Below are 26,863 nucleotides of genomic sequence, written 5' to 3'. Positions count from 1 at the left end.
CTATAGGTGGTTTACTTGAATTCTAAGCGTGTCAGATTCAAGGTTGCAATTATAGCTTGATCTGGGTGGCTACTGTGTGACATTTCCAGAGCTCTGATTTCAGATTCGAGTCTGTCAAGCTAGTCAGGGAGAGATTAAATTATGCCATGTCCATTCGCTAAGCATTCTTCCCTCTCCATAACTTTAAAGGCTTCCTGCATTGTGAAATATATAGAAACTGATCACTGATATGTAGTGAAGTAATAGAACCTTTGACTGTAGGCTGTAAACCAACTCCGACACTTATGCACCCTATCACAGACCCACTCAGATATTCATGCACCTACTCACAGACCCACTCGGACACACACGTACCCCCTTATGGATCCATTTTGAGACTCAGACATCCACTCACAGCCACTCACAGCCCCACATAGCCACACACAGAACCATTCACAGACCCACAAAGGCACTCACAGACCCATTCATAGACCCACACAGCCATTCACACACCCGCTTACACACCCACACAGGCACTCACAGACGCATACAGCCAGTCAAACACCCACTCATTGACCTATACACCTACTCTCAAAAATTACAGGTGACAGTAAATAAAATAAAACAAACCTTTGAAATTTTCACACAAAAAAAAAGGTTATAGGAACTTTATAGTTAGGAAATAACATTACAATTTTTTAGAAATTCACAATTGCACACCCGTTTATTGACAAAAACAGGTTCCAACACTCTTGGGCTCGCTTGTAATCGGCTTTATTGTAGCTTAAGGTAAGGTGTTACAACCACCTCAGTGGTCTTTTTCACAATGAATGCCTGACGCCATTTTTTTCTATTTATACCACCAAAGTTTTCAAGTGACAGTGCAGTTGATAATACACAACACGTAGTGCAATATACCATTAACCGTTTCATCATTTTGTAGGAATGGTCCGTCTCTTTCTCAATACAATCTATTCTTGTCATAAAATAAAACCAATTTCAAAGACGGAGAAATGGACTGCACACACAAATTGTAAAATTGTAAAATTACATGTATAAAATGAAACAAACAAATAAAATGAACAAATTAAAAATGTGGAAAAATCACATTGAGTTAAAATCAAACAATTCCTTCCAATAAATTCCTATGTCATTGATGACTATTTCCACATTGTGCAGCATTCTGTCCCAAATTCCACTATTGCACATCTATATTTCTTCGATTAAACAATATCACACTAGGTACTGGTATAAATACAAATATGTATGTATATATAAAGGGCAAATGCCCATTTCTCCACAAAATAAAGTGTAAAGTGCTGAATGTGATCTTGACCAAATTAATTACATTTCTGGCTCCATCACCCTTCTATGTTGCCAGAGGTAATTGCAAAATAGTTATCCAATTATATTTTGAATTGTGCAAAACCAGCCTAAAGTGCTTATATTTGTTTGTGCAATACTGTGCAAAATCACGCAAATTGAACTGGGGCTTAATAACCTCTATGCATACTTCATACACATTAAAACATTAATGTTATAGTAAGCATGTTGACATCAATTAAGGGCAAGTGCCCAATGCTTGAAAGTGCAGCGTGCAAAAGTGCAATGACTCTAGCCGCCAACAAATTTACCAATTTATAAATATCTAAAGTGTCTTGTGCCCAACATTATTTAAAAGTATTATTTCTCATTTAGTATCATGTTTCAGACTATCCTCAATTTCTACGAATTAATTCTAGATCATGTTATTCATAGTCATAAATAAATAAATGTAGAGATCCTCTTCAATATTCAATCCTGACGAAATGTTAGTATTGAATCTAAGGATGTGTTTCGATTTCAATTGCCTCAAACAGCACTCCCTGTTTTCCCCTCTTATTCAATTTGGCACTTGATCTATAAAATATTATATATATATATATATATATATATATATATATATATATATATATATATATAGGGGGGTTGGGGACCTGCAATAAAGCACTTTGAAAATGGATACCTGTGTGCCTTTCTTGTCGACGTTGGATTGAGACGCCGAGGTTTGTTGAATATATATATATATATTCACTGAAAAACCATAGGTTTCAGGGACATTATAGTTAGAAATTAGCATTTAAAAAACCTTTGAAATTCACTGAAAAAAACCCAGGTTTCAGGGATGTTAAAGTTAGTTGGACATTTCACTCGTACAAAACTAGAGAAATTCAGTCATTATAGTTAGTTGAGCTAACTCTAACATGCAATGCACTGCTGATGATGTCACATATTAGATCATTCATAATTCGAATAAAGAGTATTTGACTGACTGACTAGATCATTCATGACATGGTCAGTGACATCATTGATGACATCACCGATGACATCTCAAATGACAACACTGATGATTGATGCGATTGTACTGACGGATTGCTTACTTCTAGAGTGAATCTATTTGCGTCCAGGTGTGTCATACAGATTCTTTTTTGAACTCCTTTCTGGAACCACAATTTATGGATTCAAGAAAGTTATAGTAGTCTGGGTAACCGCGATCATGCTTTAAGTTTTCTATATATTTTAACCAGGGGATCTTGGCGGCCTGATCCAGCTTCATGCTATCGCTAATGATATCACAGTTAAGACCAGTTCAAGGGGAGGTCCAGATACTGTGCCATAGGAGAGCAGGCTGAACTTTAATAATGTCGGAGATGTACAAAACACCCAGTTCAATGTGGCAATTATAAATAGAAGTGCTACCCGGGCCCGGCAGAAGAAACTTTAAAAAGGCGTTTTTAACCTTCTGGATAAGTTGGGTATCTCAAAGTCCCCACATACCGCTCCATAGATAGCTATACTGACACATTTTGCTTGGTAGATATGCAGGAGCAGAGCTGGTGGCCTTCTGCCCAATTTCTTTTGGAAATTAGCCAGTGCTGCCATGGATTTCATAAAAAGCAAACCCTTGCTTTCGACAGCCTGATACCAAGTCCCCTTGGAATCATATAAAATACCTAAGTATGAGAATGTCTTGTTTATTCCACCCTATTGTCCCCTATAAACATACTCCTACATTTTTAACTACCCTTCCCACACTTCTATGTATAGGTTTTTGAAGCATTTAGTCTCAAACCAGGTTATCCATATATGCAGTGTAGGTAAGATATGCCTTTTTAAGACCTAATTGTGTATAGCCCATCAGCACTGCATCATCCACACACAAAAGTGTGGCTATAGGGCAATTATTTATTTAGGGCGTGTTAGACCTGTCCGCCCTAGGGTGATCTTCCCTGTTTTTTTTTCGCCCTTGCCTCATTTTTTTCCACCCTCTTTTTGGTTGGCTCTAGGTCTTCGGGCACCTTACCATTGCTGGTCAATGCTAAGGTGCAGGTGCTCTTTACCACTAAGATGGCTGCCACAGACCCCTGCTACTGCGGAGCGGTCTTTCAAGTAGCGCCCTAGTTGTCAGGAGCTGTCTAGAACCCTTAGGTATTGTGACATCACTAGCCTGGTTCCCCTGACCATCCCTAGTAGGTAGAAGCTCCTGGAACCTTCCGGAATAGAGAGAGGTCACCTGACCTGGGAGTATAAATAGAAAGGGCGGGAAACTTTCTAGTCAGTTGTGAGGGCGTCACTGACCTGGGGAGACCCTGTGCTGGAGTTTTAGGCAGAAGGGGGAGGGGGCACCTATACCACTAGGGGTGACTAGGTCTAGGCCTTGCCCTTTAAGTTGTGTGAGGAAACCTGACCAAACCCACTGACCTGGCCCAGTGTGAGGGAATCCCCAGGGGACCATCCAGAGAGGCCTGACTGACAGCAGCCTCCAACTCAACCCCCCCCCCCTATCTGCCTTAACCAACCCCTCAACTGGGAAAAGGGCAACGAGCCAACAGGGCCACAAGGAACCACCACCTGAACGAAGGACTGCTGGGGACCTAACCGAGTATCCTACACAGAGCCCCCTCATTGACTCTGTCAGCGCTGTTACCCCCTGCAGATCCCAGCGCTATATGCTAGAGGCCCTAAACTGGATGGGCGCTGTCCTTCCCCTGAGGCGCTGAGCCCTGAAGCGCTGTGCGAGAAGCGCTAGTCATTCCCCCACTCACCGCCGCAGCCCGAGTCCTGTCAGCGCGGCAGCTGAGAGACCTTAATTAACTCCACTCACCGCCGCAGCCTGAGTCTTGTCAGCGCGGTAGCTGTGAAGTGTAAATTGGCCCCAAACTCACCGCCGCTGCCCGAAGAAGTTGCAACTGTAAAGAGGGGCTGGCCGTCCCGGTCGCGACCCCTACATCAGCTGAGGAAAATCATCTCCGCGGCGGCCGCAGCCGATCTGAGGAGACTCTCCACCATCACGTGACGGGGGTGCCGGCCGTGTCATAGGCCTCGCCCCCGCCCTCATCCAGCCTCCATCTCCCCTCGTCATCACTCCCCGCGAGCTGCTCTGCTCCAGCGGGAGTGAAGCGGGTTCGTGACTCCTTTGACAGTCCCCCTCTGGAGGCGCCAGATCATCGTGACCGACGCAAGGGCCCTGGAGGGCCGAAGAGTGCAGGTAACGTCCCCGGGAAGGGAGCGGAGATTCACGAAGCGCGGGGGCTGCCGAGAAGTGTCCAACTCAAGGGAGGCAGTCCCGCTTCCGCCCTTCCCCGGGGGAGACTGAGACTGTGCCTAAAAGCCTGGGGGGAGACACCGTGAGGCTCGACCGAGACTGGGCCTGGGGTGCCTGATGAGGCTCAGCGAGGCGTAGGACATACCTGCAATACCTAGGAGAGCGAGTGAGGCTGGGGAGAGCCAGCAAGCAAGCGCTACAGCCCCTTAAGGAATTCACCCCCCCCCTTGGAGGTGGTTCAAGGAAGCCATACACCCTTGCCTGGGATATAGTCCCCAGTTGCCGAGACTCTGTTAAGGAGGGTTGAAGTGTGGGGGGGTACAGTCATTAATGAATTCCTGCTAATTTACAGTCAATGTTTTGCTCAGTCATTAATGAATTCCTGCTAATTTACAGTCAATGTTTTGCTCAGTCTTTAATTAATTCATGCTGATTTACTGTCAATGTTTTGCTCAGTCTTTAATTAATTCATGCTAATTTACTGTCAATGTTTTGCTCAGTCTTTAATTAATTCATGCTGATTTACTGTCAATGTTTTGCTCAGTCTTTAATTAATTCATGCTAATTTACTGTCAATGTTTTGCTCAGTCTTTAGTGATTTCATGCTAATTTATTGCCGAGGTTATGCTCCTATCTAAATGAATTCATGCTAGCCTACTTCCTGCTATAAAACGCTACATAAAGAGTCTTGTTCTTAAACACAAGTGGAGTGGTGTCAGATCATTGCGTGCGTTACTCTGCCTGGGTGGATGTGTGTGCTGCACAGCTACTTTACACAGAATGCCTTTGGGTGCCTTCCTGCCACGAGCCAGGCTACCTTTGTGAATTGGCAACCCCAGTTCCAACATAATTTGGTGCTCAGCGGTGGGATGAGATCCTGTAGTTGTGCAGCACCCTTCAGTGAAGCAGAGTACGCCGCAATTGGACACCTAGTGTTTAAGCAAGCATAGCCAGGTGGCCCCTACTGTCTAACGGTGTGCCCAGAGGATTGCCCTAGTTGTTACCTACGTCCTGATATTCACTCATATTGTCTGGGTCCCCACCTGTCAGAATGGAGTTCCAGCTAGCCAACATAGAGGAATACTCGGTGGTTCAGCTGAGGAGTTTCTGTCAGGGGATGGGGGTGGCAGTTGGGAAGAGAGCCAAAGGAGAAGAGCTCCGTAAAGCCTTACAAGCATGGGTATTAGCCCACCCAGAGAGGAAAGGGGACGAGGAGCCAGAGGAGCAAGGGGCATTAGGGGAGGCGGGCACGTCAGGAGAACTAGACCTGCTGCACGTTGATGTCAGTGAAAACTTGTCGCCAGGGAGACGTTCTGGGGCAGGCAGTAGTGTGTCTAGAAGGAGTGCCTCGCCGGAGGAGTATGAGGACAGGAGGGAGGAGAGGTTACTGAGATGGGAGCTTGCAAAATTGGAAAAAGAAAAGGAAGATAAGAGGCTAGCAATGGAAGAAAGGAAGCTTGCGCATGAGCTCCAGCTCAAAGAATTGGAGTTGAGAGCATTACAGATCAGTGCGCAAGGGAATGTAAATGGTGGCAGCGTACCAGAGGTTCCACGGGAGCCTAAATTCTACCTCCCAAAAGATGTGATTGCTAGTTACGGGGTAGGGGATGACATCAACCGGTGGTTGGAGGCGTACGAAGTATCCCTGAAGGTCCATGGGGTGCCCACGAGCTACTGGGGGGGGTGGCCTGTACCGATATATACCTCCCGTAGTGAGGGACACCCTCTTGTATCTAGAGAAGGTAGACCAAACCAACTATCCGGTGATGAAGGAGGCCCTGCTTAAAAAGTTTGGCCTCACCCCTGAGAGATACCGTCAGAGATTCCGTAGCAGTCACAAGTTGACCACGCAGAACTGGGTGGATTTCTATGATTATGCCCGGAAGGCTTTAGATGGATGGGTGCGTGGCAGCGAGGTGCAGGATTTTGAGGGTCTGTACAACTTATTTCTGAGAGAGCACCTCTTGGATAAGTGTTTTCCGGAGCTGCGCCAACACTTGGTGGACCGCAAGTTGACCGACCCCCGGACACTTGCGGAAGAGGCGGACACTTGGGTTAGTACCCGAGTGACCTTTAAGGGTTCCGGGGCAGATGGCCCGAAGGGTGGACAGAGCACCCCCCAGAGGAAAGAGGGGGGAGATAAAAAGAAGGAGCTCTCCCGAGGCCCACCAAACAGGCAGTTTGGGAAAGGTGTAGGGACCCCCTCTCAGTCCAGTTTCCCAAAGTCCACTCACCCTGACAAGGGTCAACCACCCAGAATAGTCAAGTGCTATGAATGTGGGGAGGTGGGACACTATAAGGGGGATGTCCAGTGTCGCAAAAGAACTCCCGCCCCCACAGGAGGTAAGCCCCCTGGGGTGGCTAGTATAGCGCTTGGGGTGGAGTTGCCCCTAGATAGGGAGGGGGAGTGGACAGGCCTGACCCTTGTCTCACTGGGGGATAGGGAAGAGGTTCCAGTGATTTCCTTACCATCGAATACTGCCAAATACCGGCAGAGGGTGCAGGTGAACGGACAGGAGGTGGAGGCTTTGAGGGACACAGGTGCCAGCATGACCACCGTAGTAAGGCGGCTGGTGTCCCCGGAGCAGTTGATCCCTGACATGTTCCATCCGGCCGTATTGGCCGATGGCAGCCTGAGTCATTACCCGGTGGCTCAGGTTTCATTTGAGTGGGAAGGAGTCAAAGGCCCCTTAAAAGTTGCCATGAGCCCTGCCCTGCCAGTGGACTGTCTGCTCGGGAACGACTTAGAGACCAATATCTGGAAGGAAGTGGAGCTACGAGCCCACACAGAAATGCTGGGGTTACCAGGATGGGCCTGTGTGGTCACAAGGTCCATAGCTGCCCGGCAGAGAGCTCACACCGAGTTGGAGCCGGAAAGAACAGCCCAATCCGAAGTTGGACCAGTAGAGGAGATGGCTACCCCCCGTGGGATGGAAGGGGAGCCGGTGGTTGTGGCTCCAGAGTCCGCGGAGGTGGATGTTATTCCTGTGGGGGACCTGCCTATCCCGGCCGGTTGGTGCGTGGAAGGAGGGCCTACCCGGGAGGAATTTCGCCGGGGCCAGAGAGAGTGCCCCACGCTTGAAGGCATGCGGCGACAGGCCACAGCTCAAGCGACTAATAAGGAATCCGGTAATTACCACGTTTACTGGGAGGATGGCCTCCTGTATAGCGAGCCGAAGGTTCCGGTGCATGGATCTTCAAGGGCCTTAGTCGTGCCCCAATGCTACCGGACCTTTTTGCTGGAGTTAGCCCATGAGATACCTCTAGCTGGACACCTGGGCCAGGACAAGACTTTCGCGCGGTTAGTCCCGCATTTTTATTGGCCCAGGATGAGAGTTGCCTCTGACACCTATTGCAAGACCTGCAAGACATGCCAGGCAAGTGGCAAGACAGGAACCAAGGTGAAGGTCCCCTTGGAACCGCTTCCGGTGGTCGGGACCCCTTTTGAGCGGGTCGGGATCGACATTGTGGGACCCTTGGACCCTCCGACCTCTTCGGGACACCGGTTCATCCTGGTGTTAGTGGACCACGCCACCCGGTACCCGGAGGCCATTCCTCTGAGGACCATCACTGCACCCGTGGTGGCGCGGGCCCTAATGGGGATCTTTACCCGAGTGGGATTCCCCAAGGTCGTGGTGTCGGATAGGGGCACAAATTTCATGTCAGCCTATATGAAGGCCATGTGGAAGGAGTGCGGGGTGACCTATCGGTTCTCCACTCCTTATCACCCCCAAACTAACGGACTCGTAGAGCGTTTTAACAAGACCTTAAAGGGGATGATCCGGAGCCTGCCAGAGGACTTGAGGCGGAAATGGGACATCCTCCTCCCTTGCTTGCTATTTTCGTACCGCGAGGTGCCGCAGAAGGGAGTCGGGTTCAGCCCCTTTGAGCTGCTCTACGGCCATCCCGTTAGGGGGCCCCTCAGCCTTGTCAAAGAGGGATGGGAGAAGACTTCGATGAAGCTTCCCCGGGATGTTGTCAGCTATATGCTGGCATTCCGCAGCCAGATGGCCAAGCTGTGGAAGGAGGCCTCAACCAATCTAGAGGCCAGTCAAGCCGTCATGAAGGAGTGGTATGACCGCAACGCTCGGACGGTGGAGTTGGATGCTGGACAGAAGGTGTGGGTCATGGAGCCTGGGGAGCTTAGCGCCCTCCAGGACCGGTGGACTGGTCCGTTCGAGATTGTGGAGCGACGAGGCCAGAACACCTATATAGTAGACTTGAAGACCCCCCGGCAGCCCCATCGGGTGTTCCACGCCAACCGCCTGAAGCCGCACCATGAGAGATCGGAGATGACCCTCCTTATGGTGACGGATGGGAGCGAGGAGGAAGAGAGCGAGCCTCTTCCTGACCTTCTGGCGGCTCAAGAGAAGGATGGTTCGGTAGAGGGAGTGGTCCTCTCCCCATCCTTGACCCCGGAACAACGGAGGGACTGCCGCCAGGTACTGGAGCAGTATGCCTCGTTGTTCTCCCTCACGCCTGGACTCACGCAACTGTGTACCCATGATGTGGACACAGGGGACAGCCCACCGGTTAAAGCCAAGTCTTATCGGCTGTCCGACAAAGTGAAGAATAGTATCCAGGGTGAGGTGACCAAGATGCTGGAGCTAGGAGTTATTGAGCCCTCCAGCAGCCCTTGGGCAAGTCCGGTAGTGTTGGTGCCGAAAGCGGCCCCACCGGGCACCACACCAGAACTTCGGTTCTGTGTGGATTATCGGGGTTTGAATTCCGTCACCAAGACGGACGCTCATCCGATCCCTCGGGCGGATGAGCTGATTGACCGGCTGGGAGCAGCCCGGTACCTTAGTACCATTGACTTGACGTCAGGGTACTGGCAGATTGCCATGGCGGACGGAGCACGGGAGAAAACGGCGTTCTCCACCCCCGAGGGCCACTTTCAATTTAAAGTGATGCCCTTTGGGCTCAAGAATGCTCCGGCCACGTTCCAGCGGTTGGTGAACCAGGTGCTATCTGGCATGGAGTCCTTCTCAGCGGCCTACCTGGACGACATAGCTGTCTTCAGTAGCGGCTGGGAGGACCATCTGCAGCATCTCCAGGAGGTGCTGCGGGCTCTGCAACGAGCTGGTCTAACCATCAAGGCCAGCAAGTGCCAGATCGGACAGGGATCTGTCGTTTACCTGGGACACCTGGTGGGCGGGGGTAAGGTGCAGCCCCTCCAGGCCAAGATTGAGGCCATATTGGCCTGGGAGCCCCCCAAGACTCAGACTGAGGTCCGAGCTTTTCTCGGCCTCACTGGATATTACCGCCGGTTTGTCAGGGGGTATGGAACCATCGTTGCCCCCCTGACTGAATTGACATCTAAAAAGCAACCACGGAAAGTCAACTGGACAGCTGCTTGCCAGGAGGCATTTGACACCTTGAAGCATGCGATGTGCACCGCCCCGGTGCTTAGGACTCCTGATTACACCAAGGAATTCATCGTGCAGACAGACGCCTCTGAGCATGGCATAGGCGCTGTGCTCTCGCAACTGAACCAGGATGGCCAAGACCAACCGGTGGCCTTTATATCTAGAAGGCTCCTTCCCAGGGAACAACGGTGGAGCACCATTGAACGTGAAGCCTTTGCGGTGGTCTGGGCGTTGAAGAAGTTGAGACCATACCTTTTTGGTTCTCACTTCCTCATACAGACCGACCACCGCCCCCTTCGCTGGCTCATGCAAATGAGAGGCGAGAACCCAAAGTTGCTAAGGTGGTCCATTTCCCTACAGGGGATGGACTTTCGGGTGGAACATCGGCCCGGAGTTGACCACGCCAACGCGGACGGTCTCTCTCGGTTTTTCCGCCTTAGCGAGGAGAGCTCCCTAGAGGTTGGGTAGGTCTCCCCACTTTCGGCTGGGGGGGACGCCTGTTAGACCTGTCCGCCCTAGGGTGATCTTCCCTGTTTTTTTTTTCGCCCTTGCCTCATTTTTTTCCACCCTCTTTTTGGTTGGCTCTAGGTCTTCGGGCACCTTACCATTGCTGGTCAATGCTAAGGTGCAGGTGCTCTTTACCACTAAGATGGCTGCCACAGACCCCTGCTACTGCGGAGCGGTCTTTCAAGTAGCGCCCTAGTTGTCAGGAGCTGTCTAGAACCCTTAGGTATTGTGACATCACTAGCCTGGTTCCCCTGACCATCCCTAGTAGGTAGAAGCTCCTGGAACCTTCCGGAATAGAGAGAGGTCACCTGACCTGGGAGTATAAATAGAAAGGGCGGGAAACTTTCTAGTCAGTTGTGAGGGCGTCACTGACCTGGGGAGACCCTGTGCTGGAGTTTTAGGCAGAAGGGGGAGGGGGCACCTATACCACTAGGGGTGACTAGGTCTAGGCCTTGCCCTTTAAGTTGTGTGAGGAAACCTGACCAAACCCACTGACCTGGCCCAGTGTGAGGGAATCCCCAGGGGACCATCCAGAGAGGCCTGACTGACAGCAGCCTCCAACTCAACCCCCCCCCCCTATCTGCCTTAACCAACCCCTCAACTGGGAAAAGGGCAACGAGCCAACAGGGCCACAAGGAACCACCACCTGAACGAAGGACTGCTGGGGACCTAACCGAGTATCCTACACAGAGCCCCCTCATTGACTCTGTCAGCGCTGTTACCCCCTGCAGATCCCAGCGCTATATGCTAGAGGCCCTAAACTGGATGGGCGCTGTCCTTCCCCTGAGGCGCTGAGCCCTGAAGCGCTGTGCGAGAAGCGCTAGTCATTCCCCCACTCACCGCCGCAGCCCGAGTCCTGTCAGCGCGGCAGCTGAGAGACCTTAATTAACTCCACTCACCGCCGCAGCCTGAGTCTTGTCAGCGCGGTAGCTGTGAAGTGTAAATTGGCCCCAAACTCACCGCCGCTGCCCGAAGAAGTTGCAACTGTAAAGAGGGGCTGGCCGTCCCGGTCGCGACCCCTACATCAGCTGAGGAAAATCATCTCCGCGGCGGCCGCAGCCGATCTGAGGAGACTCTCCACCATCACGTGACGGGGGTGCCGGCCGTGTCATAGGCCTCGCCCCCGCCCTCATCCAGCCTCCATCTCCCCTCGTCATCACTCCCCGCGAGCTGCTCTGCTCCAGCGGGAGTGAAGCGGGTTCGTGACTCCTTTGACAGTCCCCCTCTGGAGGCGCCAGATCATCGTGACCGACGCAAGGGCCCTGGAGGGCCGAAGAGTGCAGGTAACGTCCCCGGGAAGGGAGCGGAGATTCACGAAGCGCGGGGGCTGCCGAGAAGTGTCCAACTCAAGGGAGGCAGTCCCGCTTCCGCCCTTCCCCGGGGGAGACTGAGACTGTGCCTAAAAGCCTGGGGGGAGACACCGTGAGGCTCGACCGAGACTGGGCCTGGGGTGCCTGATGAGGCTCAGCGAGGCGTAGGACATACCTGCAATACCTAGGAGAGCGAGTGAGGCTGGGGAGAGCCAGCAAGCAAGCGCTACAGCCCCTTAAGGAATTCACCCCCCCCCTTGGAGGTGGTTCAAGGAAGCCATACACCCTTGCCTGGGATATAGTCCCCAGTTGCCGAGACTCTGTTAAGGAGGGTTGAAGTGTGGGGGGGTACAGTCATTAATGAATTCCTGCTAATTTACAGTCAATGTTTTGCTCAGTCATTAATGAATTCCTGCTAATTTACAGTCAATGTTTTGCTCAGTCTTTAATTAATTCATGCTGATTTACTGTCAATGTTTTGCTCAGTCTTTAATTAATTCATGCTAATTTACTGTCAATGTTTTGCTCAGTCTTTAATTAATTCATGCTGATTTACTGTCAATGTTTTGCTCAGTCTTTAATTAATTCATGCTAATTTACTGTCAATGTTTTGCTCAGTCTTTAGTGATTTCATGCTAATTTATTGCCGAGGTTATGCTCCTATCTAAATGAATTCATGCTAGCCTACTTCCTGCTATAAAACGCTACATAAAGAGTCTTGTTCTTAAACACAAGTGGAGTGGTGTCAGATCATTGCGTGCGTTACTCTGCCTGGGTGGATGTGTGTGCTGCACAGCTACTTTACACAGAATGCCTTTGGGTGCCTTCCTGCCACGAGCCAGGCTACCTTTGTGAATTGGCAACCCCAGTTCCAACAGGGCGTATCCTGGGTCTTCTCCAACATTGATTTTTCCAGGCCATTTGTGTATAATGTAAATAAAAACTGTGGCAGGACACAGCCCTGCTTGACCCCCCTTTCTACGTTGAACGGTGCAGTGCATTCCCCCCTGGTTCCATAGCGGACCCTATACAGCTGCCTCAAAAACTGGATCAGTGGGGGGGGGTCCAACCCCATATCTGTTAAAACAACCCAGAGTTTTCCGTGTATAACAGAGTCAAAAGCAGCTGTAAGGTCAACAAATGCTAAATAGCGTCTCCCTTTTTTGGCCTGCATGCATTTCCCTATCAGGATGCTAAGATTAAGACCTTGCTCCATGGTGCCCAACCCCTGCTTAAAACCATGTTGTACATCTGACAGAATGTTTTTGTCTTCTGTCCAATTTTGGAGCCGGTTCCAGACGATCCGCCCTGCTACCTTTACCAAAGAATCAAGTAAGGAGATTGGATGGTAGCAAGCTGGATTGTGCCCATCTCCCTTCTTAAATATGGGTACTATTATTGACTCGGACCAGGTCTTAATAAAACCGAACGAGCAGCATGCGTGCAGTACCTGTGTTATTAGAGGAGCCCAAATGGTCAAGTTTGATTTAAAAAGGTCAAGTAGCACACCATCTGGGCCAGTAGCCATGCTACCCTTACTTACGCTGATTGCACTAATAACTTTGTCAATAGTGAAATGGAGATTAATGGGAGATAATTCATCTGTAATAGTTCCCAGTTGACTACAAAGGGAGTTTGTACTGTACTCGCCTGGCTGTTGATTATAGACTTTTGAAAAGAAATCCACCCATTGCCTTTCATCTATGGAGACCTCTATTAATGCTTTGTTGGAAACTGTAAAGAAAGGAGCATTAACCGCATGCCAAAATGCGGCACTGTCTTTAAATAGCGAGGATTTATATATATATATATATATTCACTGAAAAAAACATAGGTTTCACACATGTTATAGTTAGCTGGACATTTCACTCGTAAAAAACCAATGAAATTCCCCCGTTATAGTTAGTTCAGCTAACTATAACTGGCGCGCCCGCAATCCACTGCTGATGATGTCACATATTACATCACTCATGACATGGTCAGTGACATCACTCATGACATCACTGATGACATCTCAAATGACATCACTGATGACATCACTGATGACATCATCGATTGAGTATGTGTTTCTGAACAATTTTAATATGTTTAATATATATAGGGAAAGGCCTGTTGAAGAATAAGTGGGTGTACAAGTGTGTAAATGGATGATTTTCTGTGGTGCGTAACTGACTCTATAAGTGAGTCATTAAATGTATCTTACTGCAGACTAGTGACTAAACTGTGTAAATGTTTGTATGTGTCTGTATGTTGGTGTATAAGTGGCTGCATGGTTTTGTGAATAGCTATATGAGTGTCTATATGAGTTATTGATTGCTTGTCTCAGTATCTGTATGGGTTCCTGAGTGTTTGTGTGGGTAGGGTGTGTGTTACTCTGTGACTAGATGTGTGAGTGGGTGATTCTATGGGTGCATGGTTTTAAGAGTGCATCTGTGATGGACTGTATGGTTGAGTGAGTGAGTGTATGTATGGTTGTGTTAGGGATTGAATGTATATCTCAGTGGTACATTTGTGACTAACTACATATGTGAAAGGCAGTATATATGCGTGTAAGAGTATATAAGTGGGTAGATGTGAGAGTGTGTGATTGTGAGAGTGACTGTATGGATGAGTGTGTGCTTGTATCAATGATTCTATAAGAGCGTAAGAATGTGGTACCATTTTTATGAGTAAGTGAACTTGAGTGTGTATAACTGCATAGGTGAGTAAATGGGAGTGTGATTATTTGCATGACTGACTAGGTGTGAGAGTACCTCTATGGATGATTGGTGGTGTGTGAGTGTCTATATAGGTGTATAAATGCATATGATAGTCTTGTATGGAGTGACTGTAAGTATGAGTGACTGTACAGTGAATGAGTGGAGGTGTATGTAGACCTAAGAGTTAATAAGTGGGTATGTAGTTATTGGTATTGCAATATGTATGGTTTTGAGAATGGAACTCTGAAATTTTGAGTCGGTGTATCAAAGGTTATATTAGGGTGTGAGAAGATGTGGTAATTTATCACATGGATGACGTCATCAGTGATGTCATCAGTGATGTCATTTGAGATGTTATCAGTGATGTCATGAGTGATGTCACTGACCATGTCATGAGTGATGTAATATGTGACGTCATCAGCAGTGGATTGCGGGCGCGCGAGTTATAGTTAGCTGAACTAACTATAACGGGGGAATTTCATTGTTTTTTTACGATTGAAATGTCCAGCTAACTATAACATGTGTGAAACCTATGGTTTTTTCAGTGAATATATATATATATATAAATCCTCGCTATTTAAAGTATTTAAAGACAGTGCCGCATTTTGGCATGCGGATAATGCTCCTTTCTTTACAGTTTCCAACAAAGCATTGATAGAGGTCTCCATAGATGAAATGCTAAATCCTAACTATATCGTGTGTGAAACCTATGGTTTTTTAAGTGAATTTCAAAGGTTTTTTAAATGCTAATTTATGAATGTATTATTATATTTTTTAAATATTTATTTTACAATAAGCTACCTATGTATATAGTTATAGATTGACTTTATCCTGTAATATGGAATTTTTAATTTGGATAAAGTTAAACAGCATAGTTAATATCTTCTCTAAACTTATAAACACTTTAAAAACATTTTTAAGGGTTTTTGGGCACGCATACGTACGTGCTCCGTGTGCGCATGCGTACGTGATCCACGTGCGCATGCGTATGTCGTGCGTGCTCCGTACGCGCGTGCTCCATACGCGCATGCGCGCGTGCTCCGTGCGCGCACGGCAAGTCATGTGATTTAGAAACAACACTTTTCATTGGTTTATAGTAATTTCAGGTCATGTGTTTAAGAAACAACACTTTTCATTGGTTTATAGTAGTTTCAGTTCCAGAAACTTCCAACACCACACCCACTCCCCTCATTATTTCTTCTGATTCCCTGGGAGAAGGAGCTGAGCAGCTTTTCCAGTACTCCAGTACTTGAGAATGGCAGAGCAGCAGTCATCTTCTGGGAGTGAGCAGGAGACCCTTGTGAGACAGAGGAAACAGAAAGACTCTTTTATCTGGTAATTGTTTAGATTTCCAGAGGTGCAGAAGAAGGTGAATGCTCCAAAAGTCACCTGCACTATTAGTGGTGTTGTCTTATCAAGAGGAGATCCTAAAAAGAAATACTCTTTTAGTATTTTCACTATGATCAGGCACGTTAAAGGTGTACATCCTGTGGCTTTTGCTCGAGCTGCTAGAGACAACCCTCCAGCAGCTCAGCCGAGCACATCTGCAGCAGCTCAGCCGAGCACATCATCGGCAGCTCAGCCGAGCACTTCATCTGCGGCGGCAGCTTCACCTGCTTCTGTTCCTCTGGATATACACCCTCTGTTAAGAGGGTGCATATACGGTGCAATGCGTGCAATGCTCTTCTCTCTTATGGGGACACCAGCATTCCCCTAATAGAGAGCAAGATACAGCAGCACACATGCGGCACCCTATAAGTTTTTCATTTTTTTGTTCCTCTGTTCCTCAATTAACACAACGGCTCTTTTTAGAGCCACCTAACATCTAAATACTTAAATTAGATTTTTAATTCTATTTTTTTTATGATTTTTTTTCCGCCGTGCGCGCACCGTGCGCGCACCTCGCGACGGTGCGCGAACGGTGCGCGCACCCCGCGATTTTTTAACACAAAAATAAAATGTTTTTTTCACCCTTCAGGGTCCTTCAGGGACCCCCTGACAAAAGCTAGGGGGTCAGGAACTCTGTACCCTGCCCCCTTTTCACGTTCTCCACCTTTCTTTTTCACTGTCACACACAAAATGGCGGACAACACTTCCTGATTTCGACCGATTCGAATGTTGACTGACATGTAACCACCAATCAGAATTACGCTCGCGCACGTTATGGTGCGCGCACCGTGTGCGTACGGTGCATGCACGGTGCGCGCTTATAGATATTTATGTACTTTTAACTGCAATTTTCTCAGGAACTACTGAACAGATTGACACCATACATCTAAAAGGCACATCCCTGACCTGAGGACTACCTCTTTGCCAAATTTCAAGTAATTCTGTTCAACCGTTCGGGCTGTACCTTCGACTAAAGGTCCTATGGGAAAATGCATGGGGAAAACGTGTTTTGGGACCCCCCTTTTTTCTCAGCCCCCGCTTGACGAATCACCCCGAGACTTCCAGGGTAGGAGCTGAGCGGAGCGCCCCATTAGTTTTGAAAATTTCACAAGGATCCATCAACCGGCGCCAAAGTTATTCAAAATAGAATTTTCTGATTTCCTATGGAAACACGGTCCTAACTATAACTATCTATCTACTGGCGACCTCCACTAGATAATATATATAGATATATATGGAGATATATAGTGGAGAAGTGTGGCTCACTGGTTAGAGCAGGCAGACCCTGAAGCAGAGGTCAGACCCGGGACCAGGGTTCAATTCCCGACGCGGCAGGGTCTTGAGCTCAAATGTCCATGGACTCGATAATTCTCGCTTCGGTGCCTGACCTAATCATGGGTTCACACTCTGCAACTCTGGGCATTAAGCTTGCTTAATCTCCACAACGGCCCCCCGCGGCGGGATGCCTGGCTTTCACCTTGGGGATGCCCTGTAGGGGCTATCTCACAGAAAAAAGCCAGGACGGGTTCCCAAGGAAAGCGCGGAGATACCCCTTCGGGGGTCGATTCAGGCGCTATATAAGAAACATAATAATAATAATAATATATAGATATATATTGTAATCAATGTGCCTTGCGCATAGGAGGTCACTCGACATTGCCTTAGTGAAATGCAGCCTGCTTACTTAGTCCATCTTTAACCCCTTGTATGCCCATGACGAGTCCAGCTCGTCATGAGGCATTCCCTAGGGAATCCCTCTGGTGCGGGCACCAGAGGGATTCCCTTTCTGCCAAAATAGCCTCGGGAGCTGGGGAAGAGCTTCCCCAGCTCCCGAGGCCCCCCCCCCCCTTTCACTGTAATGACGATCGGCGCGCACGTCGCGCCGACGTCATTAAAGTGAAAGTGAAACTGAAATGAGCCAAGAGGCTCATTTCAGTTTCACTTTCTACGTGCTCAGGGGGCTATCTCAGCCCCCTGAGCACGTAGAAAGAGGGAGAGGTATCGTTGGAAAGGGGAGAATCTCCCCTTTCCAATGGTATCCCTCCCCAGTGGATCCCTGCTTGGGGATCGCCACAGGAGGCAAAAAGCCCACTAGACACCAGGGAAATTTATAAAAAACAACAATAGGGGTGGGGGCTGCCCAAAACGGGCAGGCCCATGCCCCCACCCCACCCCCCAATAATCACAGTCTTTCTGCCCCCCCCGGGGGCAGATGGGGCATTGGCCCCTAATCTGCCCCTTCGGGGGGGCAGAAAGCCCATTAGACACCAGGGATTTCTTTTCTGTTTTTTTAGGGTGGGGGCTGCCCTCAACGGGCACACCAATGCCCCCACCCACCCATCACCATTACAGCCTTTCTGCCCCCCGGGGGTGCAAAAAGACCACTAGACACCAGGGAATTGTAAATAAAAACAAAAATAGGGGTGGGGGCTGCCTAAAACGGGCAGGCCCATGCCCCCACCCCACCCCCCAATTATCACAGTCTTTCTGCCCCCCCGGGGGGCAGATGGGGCATTGGCACCCAATCTGCCCCCCCGGGGGGGCAAAAAGACCACTAGACACCAGGGAATTGTAAAAAAAAAAAAAATAGGGGTGGGGGCTGCCCAAAACGGGTAGGCCCATGCCCCCACCCCACCCCCCAATCATTACAGCATTTCTGCCCCCCCTGGGGGGCAGATGGGCATTGGCCCCCAATCTGCCCCCCCTGGGGGGGCAAAAAGACCACTAGACACCAGGAAATTGTTAAAAAAAAAGAAATAGGGGTGTGGGCTGCCCGAAACGGGCACGCCAATGCCCCCACTCTCTCCCCCACAAAAATGACAGTCTTTCTGCCCCCCAGGAGGCAGATGGGAGCTGTAGCCCCCAATCTGGCCCCCCCCTGGGGGCATAGAATGCCCACTAGAAACAATGGATTTTTTTGTTTTATTAGTGTAGGGGTAGCGGCTCCCCAAAATGGGCATGACAATACCCCACCCCACCCCCAGAGAAATTTCAGTCTTTCTGCCCCCCCCCCGGGAGGGCAGATGGTGGCAGTGGCCCCTGATCTGCCCCCTGGGGGAGCAGTAAGCCCAGTAGGCGCCAGCGAGTACGCAGGCTTTTTTTATGCGTGGGGGTGGGGGCTGCCCAAAATGGTCATACCAATGGCCCCCACCCCCACAAAAAATAGCCACAGTCTTTCTGCCCCTTTAGGGGCATATCAGGATGAAACCCCCTTCCCCGATTCCCCCCCAGGGTGGCAGAAAGCCCACTGGGGTCCGATTTTTTTTTTAGCAATGTGCATACCTGTGGATTTTGGGCCCTAGCGCAGTTGGCACGTAGGCAAACCTAGCAAACCTGTACATTCTTTAAAACTAGACACCGAGGGGATCCTGGATGGGGTGACTTCACTGGCTCTCACCAGGTTCTGTTACCCAGAATCCATTGCAAACCTAAAAATGTGTTCAAAATAACACATTTTCCTCACATTTCTTTGTCGGAAAGTTCTGGAATCTGCGTGGGTCCACAAAAATCCACCCACCCTGCGTTCCCCAAAGTCTTCAGAGAAAAATGGTACCTCACTTGCGTGGGTAGGCCTAGTGCCCGCGTCAGACAAGGGCCCAAAACCTATTGAGGAGACATCAAAATTACCTATCACAAAACAACCTGGTTTTGCAAAGGGGGTCCTATGAGTTTTTGGCCCCGGGCTTGGCGGCCACCTAGGGAAACCTACCAAACCCACACATTTCTGAAAACTAGACACCCAGGGGATTCCAGGGAGGTGTGGCTTGCGTGGATCCCCCAACGTTTCCTTACCCAGAATGCCCTGCAAACCTCAAATTTAGCTGAAAAAATCACCTTTTTCACACATTTTTTGTGTGGGAAAGTTGTGGCATCACCGGGCTGACACAAATTTCCTACCACCCAGCGTTCCCCCGGGTCTCCCAATAAAAACGGTGCCTCACTCGTGTGGGAGGCCCAAGTACCCGCGACAGGCAAGGCCCCAAAACGTATTGAGGCGACATGAAAATTGCCTACCTCAAAACGACCTGGTTTTGCAAGGGGGGTCACCTGGGTTTTTGGCCCGGTGCTCGGCGGCCACCTAGGGGAACCTACTAAACCCACACATTTCTGAAAACTAGACACCCGGGGGATTCCAGGGAGGTATGGCATGCATGGATCCCCCAACGTTTCCTTACCCAGAATGCCCTGCAAACCTCAAATTTAGCTGAAAACATCACCTTTTTCACACATTTTTGTGTGGGAAAGTTGAGGCATCACCGGGCTGACACAAATTTCCTACCACCCAGCGTTCCCCCGGGTCTCCCGATAAAAACGGTGCCTCACTCGTTTGGGAGGCCCAAGTACCCGCGACAGGCAAGGGCCCAAAACGTATTGAGGCGACATGAAAATTGCCTGCATCAAAACGACCTGGTTTTGCAAGGGGGGTCACCTGGGTTTTTGGCCGGTGCTCGGCGGCCACCTATGGGAACCTACCAAACCCACACATTTCTGAAAACTAGACACCCGGGGAATTCCAGGGAGTTATGGCTTGCATGGATCCCCCAACGTTTCCTTACCCAGAATGCCCTGAAAACCTCAAATTTAGCTGAAAAAATCACCTTTTTCACACATTTTGGTGTGGGAAAGATGTGGCATCACCGGGCTGACACAAATTTCCTACCACCCAGCGTTCCCCCGGGTCTCCCGATAAAAACGGTGCCTCACTCATGTGGGAGGCCCAAGTACCCGCGACAGGCAAGGGTCCAAAACGTAGTGCGCCTCAACAGGCAAGGGTCCTAAACGTAGTGTACCTCACTACGTTTTGGGCCCTTGCCTGTCGCGGGTACTTGGGCCTCCCACACGAGTGAGGCACTGTTTTTATAGGGAGACCCGGGGGAACGCTGGGTGGTAGGAAATTGGTGTCAGCCCGGTGATGCCACAACTTTCCCACACAAAAATGTGTGACAAATTTGATTTTTTCAGCTAAAATTGAGGTTTGCAGGGGATTCTGGGTAAGGAAACGTTGGGGGATCTACGCAAGCCATGCCTCCCTGGAAGCACACGGGTGTCTAGTTTTAAAAAATGCATAGGTTTGCTAGGTTTCCCAAGGTGCCCGCAGAGCTAGGGTTCAAAAACTACAGCTAGACATTTTGCCAAAAAAGGGTCATTTTGTCACTGCGAAATTGAGGTGTGACCACGTTGCGTTTTGCACCATTTCCTGTCGCGGGCACTAGGCCGACCCACACAAGTGAGGTACCGTTTTTCTCGTAAGACCTTGGGGAAAGCGGGGTGGGTGGAAATTTGTGGATCCATGCAGATTCCGGAACTTTCCACCACAGAAATGTGGGGAAAATGTGTTTTTTTTGTCGTCAATTTTTTAGGTTTGCAAGGGATTCTGGGTAACAGACCCTGGTGGGAGGCAGTCAAGTCACCCCATCCTGGATTCCCCTGGGTGTCTAGTTTTCAAAAATGTATAGGTTTGCTAGGTTTCCCAAGGTGCCCGCAGAGCTAGGGTTCAAAAACTACAGCTAGACATTTTGCCAAAAAAGGGTCATTTTTCACTGCGAAATTGAGGTGTGACCACGTTGCGTTTTGCGCCGTTTCCTGTCGCGGGCACTATGCCTACCCACACAAGTGAGGTACCGTTTTTCTCGTAAGACTTTGGGGAACGCAGGGTGGGTGGAAATTTGTGGATCCATGCAGATTCCGGAACTTTCCACCACAGAAATGTGGGGAAAATGTGTTTTTTTTGGACAATTTTTTAGGTTTGCAAGGGATTCTGGGTAACAGACCCTGGTGGGAGGCAGTCAAGTCACCCCATCCTGGATTCCCCTGGGTGTCTAGTTTTAAAAAATGTATAGGTTTGCTAGGTTTCCCAAGGTGCCCGCAGAGCTAGGGTTCAAAAACTAGAGCTAGGCACTTTGCCAAAAAAGGGTAAATTTTCACTGCGATATTGAGTTGTGACCACGTTGCGTTTGGCGCCGTTTCCTGTCGCGGGCACTATGCCTACCCACACAAGTGAGGTACCATTTTTATCGGGAGACTTACGGTAAATCAGATTTGTAAAGGAACTGTTATTATCTATTGACTTTCGATGCATTTCTGCCTTCCAAATGAAAGATATTGTGTAAAAAAGAAGTCATTCTAAAAAATGACTGATAATTCTCATGCTAGTATGAGTAGTCCCAATTTCAGAAATGTGCAGATATCTACTGTTTCAGAAATACATAGGTGTCTTTCATACCGATTTTTCCATGTACACATTTTTACAGAATAATTACTATATACCCGGTACATAATAAAAAACCATTGCAAGTTGCTGCTCAGTTTTTGGCTCTGGGTTCGTCGGGTTCTTGGTGAACCTACAAGTCCTATATATACCCACAACCAGTAATGTCCAGCGGATGTAATGGTATATTGCTTTCAAAGAGCTGTCATAATTAGAAGAAGTTACAGGTGAAAACGTTGACACAAAAGGCTGTTTTTTTCAACTAATTTTCAATTTATCCTATATTTAACTGTTAGTTTCTATAAAAAAACCTTGATGAATCTACACAAATGACCCCTTGCTGAATTCAGAATTTTGTCTTCTTCTCGAAAATGTATAGCTTTCCAGGATCCATTATTGATTTTGTACCCATTTCTGCCATTAACTGGAAGGAGGTCAAAAGCACAAAAAAATTGCAAAATTAGGCTATGTCCCAGAAAAATGCCAAAACTGTGTAAAACATTTTGGGTTTCTGACAAAAGTCTGGTATTCTCAAAAAGCTGGGAAAATGGTGATTTCAACCCCACAAACCCTTTTTTGATAACATTTTCAGGGAAAAACCCAGATGCTTTAATTTGCAGCCCGTTTTTCCCATTATTCCGAAAAAAACCAAAATGTTGCTGTATTTTGGCTCATTTCTGTGACCCCTCTAGGAGAGTCCACAAACCCTGAGTACCTTTAGAATCCCCATGATGTTGGAAGAAAAGGACGTAAATTTGGCGTGGATACCTTATGTGGTCAAAAAGTTACAGGGGCCTCAGCGTGCACTACCCCAAATAGCCAAAAAAGGGCGTGGCACAGGAGCGGAAAAGGCCTGGCAGCGAAGGGGTTAATAACTTCATGCCGACACGTTTCAGGATACCAAATCCCTTCTTCATGGGCAGCAGGCAAGTAATGAAAAGCGCACCACGTTTCACTTTCCTTAATTTTATTCATCTGTTAGTATGCACGCCCTCAGTGGGCTTGTGCAATTGCCTTCTGGGACATTGAGTCCCGTGGTGCGATGAGATTATATCCTTTAGTAAGGTCATTAATCTTGCTTGCATTTTAAAAAACATTATTAACCTTCGTAGGTAATGAGACCAAGACGACAGGCTCAATTAGCATATGGCGCTGTACTGTTCAAGTTTAGGAAGTCCCAAACTGCAGTCTCGCAGGCTGGTTTACTTTATATATATATACACACACACACTGTGGGTAGATATAGTTAGGACCTAGTTTCCATAGGAAAAGCATTTTTTGACTTGCCTTTAACTTTGGCGTCGTTTGACCAATCTTAAAGAAATATTCCCGAAGAAGTGTCAAAGTAGGTTCTGTGTGTCTTGGAAGGTTTGGGGGTGATCTGTACAGTGCCGTCCGAGAAATAGGGGCGCAAAATAAGGGTGCATTTGTAATGTTAGTTCCCCTAGGAACGCGTTATCGAACCTACAACCCGAACTCCTAGACGGAATTAAACCAAATTTGGCAGAAAGGTAGATGTTGTTCTGCAGATTGTGCGTTTTGCTATTTAATTTATTAAAAATTATAATCCACGGCGGGATTTATCTGGCCGGCCGAGGTGCGGATGCGTGAGAAGGATACGCTCAGTTTAAACAGCACTGATGACGTCCAAGTGTGGACAAAACGTGTAGGCTGATGATAACACGTGATATGAGTTCTTGGACTTATTGTTTCTGAATAATATTTGATTGTGAAATATAAAAAAGTATCATTATGACAAAACAAGCTTGCCTATGGACTTGGTTCTTAGCTAATACAATAGTTGATTGATGACTACAGTATGCACAACAACGCTCCTTTCCAGGAGTTGATAATGTTTTGATGACCAGGTCTGAGTGGCGGTGGAACCTGGGAGAGTAGAGCGGTACAGACACCAGACTTTGGTTTGGAGAATTATCTGATACATTTACCAGTGCGCACGTGTGTAGCCCTCATCGCCTTCAGGAAGGAAACATTGTGAAACATTGTGAAAATTATAATGATATCTCTGGTTGCGAAGAAGAGCTTGTGCAGGCAAATGCACCACTCTGATTGGCTGCCAACACTTCAACCAGGAAGTGTGGGCAGCCATCTTGGGACTCGGCTTCAAGCAGCTGAGTCCTCCCCAAAAAAGGAAAATAAAGAAAAGGGGCAGGATAGGAATACCATGAACCCCAAGCCATTGTATTCGGGTCCCCCTGGGCAACGGCATAAAAGCATTAAAAAAATATATAATTTGCCACAAAATCACGATATACGTAAATTTGTGGCAAAATGGTAGAAAAAAAGCAAGTGAGGGCTCCCACACTTGCTTTTAAATAACGCCGGGTGGGCCAGGTCCCGTGGGTATATAATAAATATAGGAGGGGGGCATGGGGTCCCCCTCCTAGTGCTTAACAAAACCCCGGTGACTGCGACCTCCCAGGAGCAGTAACATTAATATATGAAGGGGAGCATCGTGGCTCCCCGCTGCCCAGGGAACCGCCTCCTCCCTGGGGCATAAATGTAATATAAAATAATGCCTCACCCACAGCCCCGGGGACTGCCACCTCCCTGGGGCAGTAACTTAATTATATTCGGGGAGCCTTGCAGCTCCCACGCTGCCCAGGGACCGCCACCTGCCCGGAGCACTGTTGTATAAAAATGCGGTGGGCCCGAACAGCCACCCATCACTGCCGCTGGGAGGTGGCGGTCCCCTGGCTAGCGGTGGAGGCGCGAGGCTCCCTGCATATAATTATATGCATAGAATTATGCATATAAATACGCTTTCAAAAAACAATGTGGGGGAGGCCCTATGGCCTGTCACTTCCCTGGGGCACAAGATAAATAATAACGTGTGGGGGGACTCTGGCCGCCCACGCTGGCCCGTGGACCACCACCTCAGATGCAGTAATGAAGGGGGTCCATTCTGGACCCCCGGCGCCAGGGACCACCACCAGGGCTTACATCACAAAGGAGAGGGGCTGCACGGGCCCCTTGGTGGAGCCCTACATGGCCCTGACGACTGCCACCCCCCAGGGCCGGCTACAGCAATGTCCTGGTGTGCCACCCCTGGGACATTGCAGTTTGCTATGGCTTAGCACACAACTGCACTGCTTTCAGCAAGCGAGAACAAAAATGTTCTCACTTGCTGAAAGCAGAGGTGTCTGTTTTCCTGCTCGCTGGGAAGCAAGCAGGGAAACAGACATTGCTTTGGGACAAGGTAAGGCACAATGTCACTGCTTTGCCACCACCCTATCTTTCCCTTTCTCTTAACCCCACCTTCCATGTAACCGTTTCCATACACTACGTTAGAAACCACCTAGAACTCATCTTTTCTGCTACTCCATACTTGCTTTTCTGAAATATTTTCCTCTAGACTTGATTGTTCACTTTGTATCACTCTTTTATATGTTCTCATTTCAAACTCGACACACAGCTGAGCATACACCGATGACAGTCCTCTCAAATGTCCTTCAAAAATGTCCACTTCCACACATTTAAACATACCTACCTGGAAGATCACAAACACTGGTGACACATTTCTCATTGACCTTAAATTCACTATGAAGGCTTGCATAACTTCCACACTGATCTACACCAAAGAGATCAAACCAAAATTCAAGGTCACTCAGTACACATAACACCTTAATGTCTAGAGAAGATTAAAAAGAACACTTGTCATTCTGTGTCTCAAAACCACCATGCACATATCGTGGTCACACACTACAACAATACCACCTCTTATCTTGACAATGAGAGTAAAGTGCTGTTCAATGTACTCAAATGATGCATAACCCTACTCCCAACACTTGAAATTATAACATTCTATTGAAGATGACCCACTTCCTAGTTAAGAAGATTCTCACCATAAGCCAAAACACTGAGCTCTCAATCACCCTCAGCAAACACCCCAGAATAGTCTTCTGTGTATCCAAGCATCTGCACATGACACTCCTTCTGACTTCTCTTCATTGGATGACCCAGGAAGCACACTGGCACCCTTCAGAGCAACCTCATAAGATAATATATCCTAACCACTAAAGATTTTTCGACCATCTCTGAAAATAATATTCTTTATGGATTTAAAACCTCAAATTAAATAGAGTCCTGTAACAGTTTAGAATAAGATAGCTTTAAAATGTGATTTGATATCTTCTATAATTGATATCCTGTTCATTTAGAAATCTCCACAGTAGTAAAGATAATTTTGCCATAATGCCCTTTTCTAGTGCATGTTGAAACCAGCGCTCTTGGAGCAGAATAATACCTACACACAACCTTTTTTAATTCAGTAATATTGCTGAAAGTAATAAAACACAGGCAAAATCACTAATAACTGACACAGCTTAGAAAATAGGTCTCTAGTTTCATTTTTTTTCTTTTAAACTTTGTAAGACATATTGAACTCAGTATATTCCAAGAATTCCTAGACCAGTTGAGATCTTGACCTTTGCAAATGAGATGTGATACTGTGACTCACCGGTGACGTCCAGTTCTGTTTTACGTCCATATACACATCATAGAGTTCATCAATCTCTCGAACTGCAGCCTCGGGTGTTGTATGTTGGGGGATGATCACAAACTCTTTTGCATCTAATGATAAAAATTATAATTTAAAGACGCATTGAGCACTTCAATTTTTACCGCTCTTTTGTTATGCTGTTTTATTAAATGAGGCTAGATTCTTTATGCAAATGTATAAAATGTTGGGGAGAGGATGTGGCGTAGCAGTCAGAGCTGCCGGCTGTGGAGCTGGGGAACCCGCTTAGAGTCTCACGTCGGTTCAACATGCTGTGATTTCGGGCAAATCATTTAAT

General features: G+C 48.0%; 1 protein-coding gene across 1 annotated transcript in view; it reads right to left on the bottom strand.

The window, feature by feature from the left end:
* The window catches only part of DNASE1L3 (deoxyribonuclease 1L3), a 160,866-nt gene that overhangs the window by 33,220 nt on the left and 100,783 nt on the right, over positions 1–26,863 (bottom strand). Inside the window, exon 5 of the mRNA XM_085624758.1 lies at positions 26,527–26,639. Coding sequence (XP_085480884.1) covers positions 26,527–26,639 — 113 coding nt within the window. The remainder of the gene's footprint in view (positions 1–26,526; positions 26,640–26,863) is intronic.

The sequence above is a fragment of the Triturus cristatus genome, chromosome 9 (assembly GCF_964204655.1).
Source record: "Triturus cristatus chromosome 9, aTriCri1.1, whole genome shotgun sequence".
Lineage (NCBI taxonomy): Eukaryota > Metazoa > Chordata > Amphibia > Caudata > Salamandridae > Triturus > Triturus cristatus.
The sequence above is the reverse complement of the archived record's forward strand: the minus strand, read 5'-3'. Positions and strand labels throughout refer to the sequence as shown.